Source organism: Dryobates pubescens, chromosome 2, assembly GCF_014839835.1.
Source record: "Dryobates pubescens isolate bDryPub1 chromosome 2, bDryPub1.pri, whole genome shotgun sequence".
Taxonomy (NCBI): Eukaryota; Metazoa; Chordata; class Aves; order Piciformes; family Picidae; genus Dryobates; species Dryobates pubescens.
In genome coordinates, this window is record NC_071613.1 from 31962937 (window position 1) to 31973743 (window position 10807).

The window sequence follows — 10807 nt, forward strand, 5'->3', positions numbered from 1 at the left end:
AAAAAAGGCAAATTCTTTTCTCACTCCTGGCCTTTATTGCAGATTGCGGAAATCTCTCTTTCACCCACCAGAAGGTGTATAATATAACCCAATTAAGCTGTTTAGAAGCTCGGGTTTTATGGTGTTGTCTAGACAGTTCAAGGTTTTGTAAACAGCCCAGCCAGGTCAGGCAGGATAAAGCAGCGAGGCGAGAAGAGCAGAGAGGACCTACGCCTGATGTCTGCCCCCGCTCAGGGCCCGACACCACCGGGCACCGCGCTGTGCCCCGGCTGAGAGCCGGCTCCGATTGTCCTGCCCGGCAATCGTAGCGAAGAGGTCAATCCCTTTACCTCCAAAAGGTTTTTGTTTTGTGTTTTTTTTTTTTGTTTTGTTTGTTTTTGTTTTGTTTTTTGTTTTGTCTTCCTTCTCCTTTTTTTTTTTTTTTTTTTGTGTGTGTGTGTGTGTGTGTGTGTTTTGGGGTTTTTTTCTTCCCCTTCCCCGTCCTACTAATGCCAATTGTTTATAGCTCCCTCTTTTCTCACTCTTTCCGAGACCTCTGTCTTCTGTCTCACTCTTCAGTAATAAGTAAACAGTAACTGGTGTTGGGAATTCTGGGCCCGAACACGTTAAACCCCAACCTTTTCCATTGTTTATAGTAATTGTAGCACCATCAGAAGTGATGGTCGCAGACAGCCATGTTGGCCTTGCCTCAGAGCGAACAGGGAATGTTACGCACACTTACAAAGGCAGAGTTAGATAACTGAACTGCTTAATTAAAATGCATTTAAAATAACCCGATAAGGCTTCCTCTCGTTATTATTTAACTGAACTTGGCTTTAGCCAGGGAAGAACTATGTTCCTTCAGAAATTGAAATCCATAGAGTGCACGGAAGTTATAACCTTAACTTTACCATAAACCATTTATTCACATGAAAGTCAGTGGCCCATGCTTTTGAAAGACAGTAGAAACATATATATATATTTTTTTATATGTAGTGAACGTACATTTACCATCTCTTAAATAAACCGCATTCACTTAAAGGGAGGAAAAGTGATACTCTAGCTCAAAAGCAACAACGGATCCCCCCGAACTCAATTAATTGTAAGCAAAAACTACCAGACAAGCTGCAGGTCCATTGCTGGTACTGTGAGAGAGGGGAAAAAGCACCTTTGGCGAGAAACACTTGAGAGTGGACAGTTGGATTTACCCTATTTTCCCTTTATCAGGCATCTGCTCCGCCAAGCCCCGAAATCTCCAGTGGCCGTTCAGTGTGTGGAGTTGCACATGAAAATGAAACTTTGAGTTCCGCAGGGTGGATGTATCATGTAAACCAATCTAGCTTTGCATTCAGATGGTAGGTCAGAGACCAAGATGTTCTTTGTTTTCTTTCTTTCTTCCTTCTGTCTTTCCCTCTCTTAAAACAAAACAAAACAAAACAAAACAAAAACACAGCCATTGTCTCCTTTCTTGTCTTCTTCTTCCCTCTTTTTTTTTTTCCCCCTATCCTTTTCAAAACAAGGGATTGCCAGTGAAATACTGGAGCCGATCTCTATTCAGTTTCTTTTCTTTCATCCTTCGATTCTGAAACCAGATTTTAACTTGCCGGTCAGTGAGGTTGAGCATTCTAGACAACTGCAGTCTTTTCTCTTTGTTTATGTACACGTTGAAGAAAAACTCTCGTTCCAGTTCTCTTATCTGATATTTGGTATAGGGACACCTCTTTTTCCTTGATCGCTGGGGAATTGCTGAAATTCAAGAGAGAAGAAACTGATTTATGCTGCTGCTACGAACATATTCAGCTAGGAAGAGATCAGAGACCTTGACAGTATCCCATTGCTTAGAAAGTAACCTTCTAGCAGTTAAACAAACTGTATATATATAAATGTATATATACATATATGTTCCTGGGATTTTTACTCTCTGCGTGACAAAAAAAGTGCGTGTATTTCCCAACTTCTCCTTAAAAGTGAGCACACCAAGCAATACAGACAGATATTTAAATGGGCTGGAAAAATTCCAAGTTTCTCAAACTCCTCTCACCACCCCCCCACCACACCCCCCCACACACACACACCCCGCCCCAAACAAATGAAGATCTTAAGCCTTAAACCAAAGGCAGCTCCGAGCACTACCCGTGAAATCTCCCCGTCTCCCCCCCACCAAATCAACAATTTAATAACAATTAATATCCTCTTCCAAGAATACCTTAAGCCCACCTAAATTGGTTTCCTATCGTAAACACGCTTTACAACGGTAAAGGAAATCTTATAGGATATATAAAATCCTTTGGATGCTTATAAAATTGCACATAAAATGCGGCTTGACAAAGTGTTGGCCTTGTACTCTTGCCCCCAATTTACTACTGATACCTACCTGAACTGTTGCTCTTCTCTGCAACAGCCTCACCAGAAGGGGAATCGGCGCTGTTTGTTGGTGTCACTTTCTTCTCTTGGCTGGAAGGTGTTTTACTACAAGTGCTATTCTGGGTTTTCAAATCGCCCTTGTCCACGTCCCCCTCGCCCTCGGAGTGCTGCTGGTACTGGGGTCCAGGGGCTGTCTCGTAAAACTGGTCGAATCCTTGCGGCAGGATGCCGTTCCTCCCCACCGAGCTGTAGAAGTTGGAGGCGGCGGGAGACGGTCCGTGGTGGCCGCAGACAGGGTCCGTTTTGAATAACATTTCCGTCCTCCTGTTCGCAGGCTGCAGAAAGTCTCTGTGCATCACCTCTTCAGCTGAGTAATAAGGAGCGTAACTGCCCCTATATTGCCATTTGCTGCGCTCTAATCCGTATTCCCTGAATGCTACTTCGCGCACAGGTTGGACATGAGGCAAATTAGAAGAATAAGGAAAAGTCATTTGACAGGACGACGATTGCGACAAAAAAGAGGATTTCGTCGAGAAATCTGAGGGTGAGACGTAATAAGCACACCCTGGCAGATACATATTGGATGTGCCGTGACTGCAATCGTCGAACTCAGTCATGTCTTCCTTTTTGCGATTGCAAGCAACCAGGAGGCTTCAATGCATTGAACAAGATCCATCTATTGCACAAGAGGGTTTGGACAGGATCAACTAAGAAAAAATCCCCACCGTGTGCTGACGTGCAATTCATCTTGATTGATTCTAGTGGTAATTATGTCACGTGACGCGATGTAGAAATGTCCTTATATCTATATCAGCCCCTCGGAAAGGCTCCTAAGATCTCTCCAAAGAGCCCTCCCAGCACGGGAAGAGGAGGGAAGCCTTTGTACAGATATCGCCGGTTTTCCCCCTCATCCTTCCACCGGGCAATGAGACACACATAGGTGGTGCGGCTGATCACCTGGGGTCGGGCAGGCGCCTGCCCACCGCCGGAGCTCGGCTCAAGGAAAGCCCCGAGGGGCGCAGCCCCCTGGCCGCATAACCGCCCGGCCCGCCGGTCTCCGCGGGAAGCGAGGAACAGGCGGTCCCCGGAGCGCTGGGTGCGGGCTCCTGGCCGGGTTCAGTTCGGAACCGCTATCGCTCCTCGTTAGAGCGGTGCTGGCTGGCGGCCCCTCCGGCGGATGGTGGGCGGGCAAGGTTCAATCAGGAAAGCCAAGTCCCATTCACACACTCGACCGCACTAGTGGATCTGCCCGCCCGGCTCTAGCAGTCCACAGTTGGCATCAAAACTGGTCACGAAATTCAAAGCCTGAGTCCCGATCACCTCATTTTCCCTCGCTTATAAGCCCAAACACTACGCGCTTGTGTCAGGGCGCCAGAGACAAACTGAAATGAGAAATACGTAAACAGAATATCTCTCAGTAGCCGGCTTTATGAAAGTGAGACACTTTCGGGCTCTTCTGGAAAGCAAATGACTAGGACAGGAAGGAAAATCCACCAAGCATGCTTTCCTTGGGAAGTAGAGTAGCACACAAAGTGACCTCTGTTACCCGTGTCTCCAACTCCCACCAAAATGTTAATTTTAATTGGAAGGGAAAAGCAGGGTTGGAAGCGAGGAACACGCACAACACCCGTCAGCCCTGCGGCCGCTCTGCCTTCGAGGGCTCTTTTTATATTGAGTATTATTTATTTTTTTAATTCTATTTTTCTCCTTAAAATATTAATTTACACAAGCGAGCACAAACCGGGCCACAAAGACAAAACAAGAGAAGAGAACAAATACGCTCCAGCAATGGCCCCATGCTGGAGCAATTCCTCATTGCGGAAACGTTTGCCAGCTTTCTATGGGAATGCCTGTTTTTCGCCACTGTGCAGCATAACCAGAGTATCCTCGCCACATGCCACTCTCCAAACAAACCCGAAACCTAGGCGAGCTCTCAACGCCGAGCAGGATCGACCCCTGCCACCCGAGCAACCCCCGGGTGATCTACTCAGGCGGCAGGCCCGAGATCTCTTGCGAAAAGGCAGTCTTCGACACCCACATCAAGCAGAGAGCCCGGCAGGTAGGGAACTGGCCCCAAAACGCTGTGGGTGAGTGTGTGGAAGGCCCATGAGGGTCCCGTCTCTGCGAGGTGGTGGTGCCCGTCGTGGGCTCTGCCGGAGGTAGGTTGCTCTCCCCCGGCTCCGTGCCGCGGAGAAGCTCCAAGGGCGGGAGCCCTGCAGTCGCGGTTGCGCCCCGCAGCCTCCCCCACACTTCCTCGCTGCGGCCACCGGCACGGCCCATTCTGCATCCCACGAGCACCCAGAGAAGGCGAGGGCAACCTCAGGGGCTTCCACGCTGCAGCCCAGCTTGCCTTCTTTCAAAACCAAGACCAAAGCCAGTCAGATAAGATGAAACCCATTCCTTCTTCCTCCTTTCTTCCCTTTCGCCTTTCTTTTGTTCATTACTGTAGTTTTGCCTTGGTGCCTCGCAAACCACCTCAAACGCCACACATTGTTCCCAGCAGATAGACTCTCGCAAGGTATCACTAGTAATCAATGTACAAGAACACCATTCACTCCTCCTATCAGTAACTTCTGAGCCCTCTCAATTCTGCTGCAACACATGAACAATCTCCTACAAATTATGCCTGCAGTTAAAATGGCTCCTGTGTCACTTACTACTCCTCGCATGCACCAGAGCGGAGCAGGGTTCCATTTGGATTGTGCCCCCAGGTTTCTGATCGCCTATGTCATTAGGGGAGATGGCTATGGGAAAGTATGGGGACTCACGTTCTTTACCGTACAGACAACTAATTACGCTTTAGCCAGAGCCCTTCACCTTCCTTTCGATACAGCAATCCTAGCATCAATTAAATTGTGTCGCAGGAGCCAACTGGTTTCCACTAATTCAAGTTCAAAGACACGGCGACGATTTGCTAACGCGAAAACAGCCCTTTTAGGAAGCAGTCCCTTTAAAAAGCCATCTAATTTGAGGAATGTAAGACCAATATCGCAGCAAAGACCTCGCTGGAACAACGCAGAGGTGGGGGTCCCCGCCTGCCAGAGCATTTTCACACTGGGGTCGGTTCTCAGCCCCGCTCTCAGCATTACATGTCCTCCCCTCCTATTCCACCACCCCACCCCCCCGCTTCCTTTAGGCAGATTAAATAGCATCGAAACATAAATGAACATAATACACATAGTCTGGCGAATGCCTTACCGTTAGACGTCTTGAAACATCTGCAAACGTTGCCTGGAATTACCAAGTATTCGGATCCAAGTGACATTTCCAAAAGCACTCCGTGGAAATTAAGGCGACTTGCATAACATTCGGGTTAAAAGTGCTCCCGATCCGGCTGGAGAAGATGCGGTGGTTTCATGCCACCCAAGATAAGACACTAACTTGACCTTAACTTTGTTATGGCGCCCCTAGTATCTGGAGAACGTGAACAGACACTGTCTGGCAGCTCTCGTAAAAACCGACTGGAGAAGAGATTCTGAGTCATTTCATTTATTGCCACTACAGTTCTGCAAGAAAGCTTTTCCTCCCTGCCAAACTTTAATTATTTATGCTCTTTTAGGAAGCACAAAGGCATCCAGAGCCATTCCCAACTAGCCCAGTTGCGTTTGCAGCCTTATCAAACGAGAAAGAATAGAGAGCCCCCTCGGAAGGGCTTTATCACGTTTAGGCTGTGGTCGGAATGCAAAGATGTTTATGTTGGAGTAAATAAAGGGATGAACAGTCTCCTGCATGCTGCGGAGGGATGCGAGTCGTAGCAAGGTGGTGCTCACTGCTCTCCCCGACACCACACGCACCCATTAAGCCGGGGTAGGGGGCCGAATACAGCTGTGAGGACACCCGAAATAATCCATCCGGAAGGCGTGAAGTACATCAACCTCACCTGGGTGCATCTCCGGCACGCCCGCCAGTTCTGCTGCACACGCGTGTACACACATGTGCCCACGGGGCGGGTGTGGGCAGGCAGAGCTGTCTGGGCAGGGCGCGCCCGGGTCTGCGGCTCTGCCATATGCGTGTTTGCCTCCCCGCACGCCAGGCACGACTGTTGTCGCGCGCTGCTTCAGAGGAATGGCTAGAATCTGGAGTATGTCCACGCGTGAAATCATGCACCATTTTCTACCGCCTATGTCTCCGTACACACTGTGAGCCCACTAATGTATTTCTGTGTGTGCGCACACACAGTGCACTCAACGGGAGCTGATGAAATATCTACCCAGACATATACAGAGACACATAATACACATACTTTTGTATCACATCGCAGTTTAGATCCTACCTCTTCTGTTTTCTCTCGTTCCATGGGTGACTGAGACTAGAAGCTTAGCAACAAGCCATCGTCTTGTATCAGATAAGTTTGATAAATAATACACTGGGTTTTGCATCTTTTCATCCGAAGTTCCTCTTCTGATTTCACATCATCCATGTAATAAAGGGACTGGTTGTGCTGGGACGGGTTATAACAGGGAAGGAGGACGTAAAGGGTCCATTTCTCATTGACTGTAGCTGACTGAACAGTATTCCAGGATATAACAAGAGGCTTTATCTGATGGTTTGGATTTTTTTCCTCCTGGCTTGCACCATTGCGGTTGCTTCTACCTTTTTTTTTTTTTTTTCCTTTCCAATTAGGGAAATGCTACTGAAAGAAGATACTTTTATTGTCCGCAATGCACCAGCTCTTTGCCCAGGGCTGAATGCCTGTAAGATTTGAGGGGACACATGGGCTGTGCATCTGCATGTAGATGGCTAGGTGTACATTCCCTTCCCTCGGGGAGCTTTCGCCCAGCCCTGCTTGGCCCCCGCCTTTGCACTGGCAGTCACTCCACCATGAGCCAGTCAGGTTTTTGTCTGTATCGGACAATGCAGTAAGAGTGGCCTTTCTGGACGGCGAGAAAAGCGCCTCCAAACTGGGCTGGTTTTCCGGCTCCCTAGCGCAACACTACCCGAGCATTACCTTAGGGGCTCCCTGATACGCTTTCGGAAATATGGCTGCGCTTCTGTCCTCCTAGAAATCCGGCATTTGCCTCCAAAATCATCTGGACCATTGTGCTATTGAGAGGAGTACTTGCAACCAAATCAGTGGGAATGAGCAAAGTTCAAATATATTAAATAATGAGTTTATTGCCTTCAGGAAAGCAAGAACCCCATCTAAATAGGTATCTGCTTTGTGCAGTTCCCTGTGTTTACCCTTGTTGTACACGCCCTAGCTGCATATGGTCATATCTGAACCCACTTTACATAACAGAAATTCGCGCAGGCTCCAACACCACAATTAATACTGTTGGGAGAGACAACCCAAGGTTTCGCCTGTGGAAACGCCTCTTCATTAGGAACAGATACAGATGGAATTTTGTTAGGAAGCCCTTTAACCAAAAGGCCTAAAACCCTAGAAGTGTGTGTTGTGGATTTTGTTGTTGTTTGGGGGTGTGGTGTTTTTGTTTTGTTTTATTTGTTTTTTGTTGTGTTGGGGTTTACTTTCTGAACACCAGACGAAGCTTACATGTAGCATTTCCCCTGTCTCCGCAGTCCCGGCCAGCTCAACTGCTCTGGTGCTGCAGAGGGTGCCTGATCCCAGCAGAGAAAGCCTGTCAGCAAGATGTAAGGAAAATCGATTTCATTCTCGTTCTAAACCCAGAATCAATCGGCTTGGGCAATGCTGCCAGCCCCTCTGTTTGGATTATCTTCTGAGGTTTATATTTGGGGGAAAAAAGGGAAGAAAACAAAAACAAAACCAAGAAAACCAAGGAAAAAAAAAAAAAGAGAGAGGAAAAAAAAAAGATGAAGTAAAACGTTCCCTCATAAAAACCTCTGCAGAAACGGCCACAGGGACAGTCTCACAAAATCATCACACCCATTCAAAGCCCAGGCCTCTCCCCTGCCCTGTGCATGAAGCCCTTCGGAGAGAGACGGTGCTCCAGCTTCCCCTAACCCTGCCCTGGCCCCAGCCCCGATCCCAGCCTGTCGCGGCCTGCGCACCGCCTGTTTGTTTGGGACAGAGCTTGGACAAGGCCAAAGTCAGCAGCGCAGGAGGGTAGGGCCCGGTCAGACCACCTGGGACGGCAGCGGCAGCTGTTGGCGGCGTGAGGACCACTTCTCCCTGCTCTGCGGCCCCTCTGCCACCACAGGACCCCGCTCCCCTGGCAGCCGAACTGGTGGGAGAAGGGGATGGAGGGGGACTTCTTCCCGAGCCTCTCCTCTGCGCCCGGGAAGCAGCCCAGCCCCTCCGGCGGGCACACAGCTCTCCCTCTGCCCGTGCTTCTGCCGCCGGTGTGGGCAGCCGCAAGAGGAGCTGCGGGACCCGGCTGCCACTGCGGAGCCAGCGCGCAGATTACGTGCGGATTTTGCACGGGTGTCACGTGCCCTCTACGCCGGGCTGCGGCCAGATCTGCAGCTCCAAGCGGAGGTGTGGGGGGAAAAAAGTAGAAAGATGTTTCTTTCTTAACCACTTTCGTCCGTTGCGGCTCGAGCAGGTTACTCCTAACCACAAAAGAAGCCGGCGCCGAAGGCTTGCCCCGGCGTGCAGGGCAGCAGATGAAAGGAGCAGCCGGGACTCACAGAGTTGATGTCTTTACTAGGAGTCATTCCTTTATTTTGCTGCAGAATGGTGTTTACATACAGATAAAATAAATCGATTTTAGTTTAGCACAGCTAGTTCTTCCGGGAAAGAGAGGGTAAGAAGGAGAAGGAAAATCTATATAAATGGAGAAAGAAAGGTAAAAAGCTGATAATAGGAATTTCCATGCTTGTCCGACTTGTCTTGTTCATTTTATCTAAAAACTCGGCGTTTGCCAATTTGCTCTGGGATCCTACGCATTTCGAGATCTTGGTTTAAATGGCAAAACCCACACGCTCCCCGCGTTGCACTCGCGAATACGCTCTACTCTAAGGGTGAACACTCCGGGCACAAGAAGTTCATGCAGGAATGGGTGGACTCTGCTCTAGTACATAGAAAGCGCCTGCTCCCGCATTACTACTCTTTTCTTTTTCATCCGCCGGTTCTGAAACCAAATTTTAACTTGTTGATCACTTAAATTCAGTCTGTTTGATAGTTCTTTCCTCTTCTGTCGGTTAATAAACTCATTGAGGAGAAACTCGTTTTCCAATTCAGCAATTTGCTGTTTTGTGTAAGGTTTCCGTTTCTTTCTTGATCTCCCCTGGGTGGGGCACCAAGGCAAACCTACAACAAACACGTCGATAATTTAGTAGATCAGGTCTGCGTATTAAAGGGAATATGCAAATAACCCGCAAGATAACAGGGATAAGCTAGGTCGGCAAATCGGGCAAAGCACATCTGTCAGCACAATTTCTATCTACTCCCATATCGGATCAAGCGATTATCGCTCCAAATGGGTTACAGAGGGCTTATAAAATAATTACAGACATCTCTTAGAAAGCAAGTATCTCTAGGTCGCTTCTACATAAAGCGAGATATTTAAGGCATACCATCCTGCACTGAAGGTCTGAGGCATGACTGGACTGCTGCGGGCTGAACTGTCAGGTTCAAGTTGACGGAATTCTTCATGTCCTCCTTTAAGCTGGAAGTGCAGGAGTTCACTTCAAAAAGAGCAGCCGAACCATGCAAACTTCTCTGCAGGCTCGAGTGGTCATACTTTACGGGCTTTAAGTTGGCTGCGTGAGTAGCAGTTGGGTCATTTGCAAAAGATTGCCTTTGCCTGCATCTCTCCTCTTGTTTGGTGCTCGCGTCGTGGGCGTAATATTTAGTGTTGTCTTCCAGGCACTCTTTGCTGCCGTTGGAGCTGATGTTGATTGGAACTGAGCCGGGAAGGTACGGCTGTGCCGCGCCGCTGAACGCGTGGCTCTGCGGCTGGGCTGCGCACGAGCTTGAGCAAGTCCAGGGGATCGAGCTCCGGGGGTAGGAAATGGTGGGCAAAGCAGCCAATTGACTGCCATTAGCCCGCAAATTAGGAAAATAAAAGGAATCTGGAGATTGCAAATTCAAGAGAGAACCAACGTAGCCAGATCTGTAGAGACTGCGATCACACATTTCCAACAAAGGACTTCAGCTGTTCTTACAGCAGTATTTAGTTACAACAGGGAATAAGCGGAAAGCCTGAAACGATTGGACGAAACTTTGCAGACAGGTTCTTCAAAGCCGGTAATTTCAGCACCGCCTCCAGTCACCGAGCCACAGAGGTTCTACTTCCCCCCCCCCGCCCCGCTTTTTTTCCCTTTTCCTTCTCTCTCTCTCTCCTTTTTCCCCCCTTCCCCTGTTTTAAAAAGTCTTATGATAACACTTGAAATATGAAAATACCGAGCTCTTAAAGGGGAGGGGAAAACATGGTCTACACTTCTATAAAAGTGCCTGGTGCCTGCTGGCACAGCTGCAGCGCTAGCGGAAAGATGAGGGGAAAGCAGGTATTTGACGAGTTGCCGAGGGGGGACAGGGCAACCCCAGACTGAACGCCCAGCCTGGCGATGCCCCCCGGCTGGCAGCGACCTCAGAGCCAGC

At 48.8% G+C, this 10807-nt stretch overlaps 2 protein-coding genes across 2 annotated transcripts; both read right to left on the bottom strand.

Annotated features, from left to right (window-relative positions):
• Window positions 1-1489: 1489 nt before the first annotated feature.
• HOXD11 (homeobox D11) lies at window positions 1490-2960 on the bottom strand. The gene is made up of 2 exons (XM_009906640.2): window positions 2354-2960; window positions 1490-1725 (listed from the first exon to the last, which is right to left on the bottom strand). Exons 1-2 carry the CDS (start codon window positions 2958-2960, stop codon window positions 1490-1492), a joined length of 843 nt encoding a protein of 280 aa, XP_009904942.1.
• Window positions 2961-9275: 6315 nt separating this feature from the next.
• On the bottom strand, window positions 9276-10342 carry HOXD12 (homeobox D12). Its single transcript, XM_009906641.1, has 2 exons — window positions 9781-10342; window positions 9276-9514 (listed from the first exon to the last, which is right to left on the bottom strand). The coding sequence occupies exons 1-2, from the start codon at window positions 10340-10342 to the stop codon at window positions 9276-9278; spliced, it is 801 nt and encodes a 266-aa protein (XP_009904943.1).
• Between the last annotated feature and the right edge of the window lie 465 nt (window positions 10343-10807).

Excerpts from the sequence above, each read along its gene's own strand:
- HOXD11 (XM_009906640.2), bottom strand. The coding sequence starts at position 2,960 with ATGACTGAGTTCGACGATTGCAGTCACGGCACATCCAATATGTATCTG. Across the intron at positions 1,726-2,353 it reads AGAGAAGAGCAACAGTTCAG|CAATTCCCCAGCGATCAAGG; the intron begins GTAGGTATCAGT and ends CTTGAATTTCAG.
- HOXD12 (XM_009906641.1), bottom strand. The coding sequence starts at position 10,342 with ATGTGTGATCGCAGTCTCTACAGATCTGGCTACGTTGGTTCTCTCTTG. Across the intron at positions 9,515-9,780 it reads CAGACCTTCAGTGCAGGATG|GTTTGCCTTGGTGCCCCACC; the intron begins GTATGCCTTAAA and ends TGTTTGTTGTAG.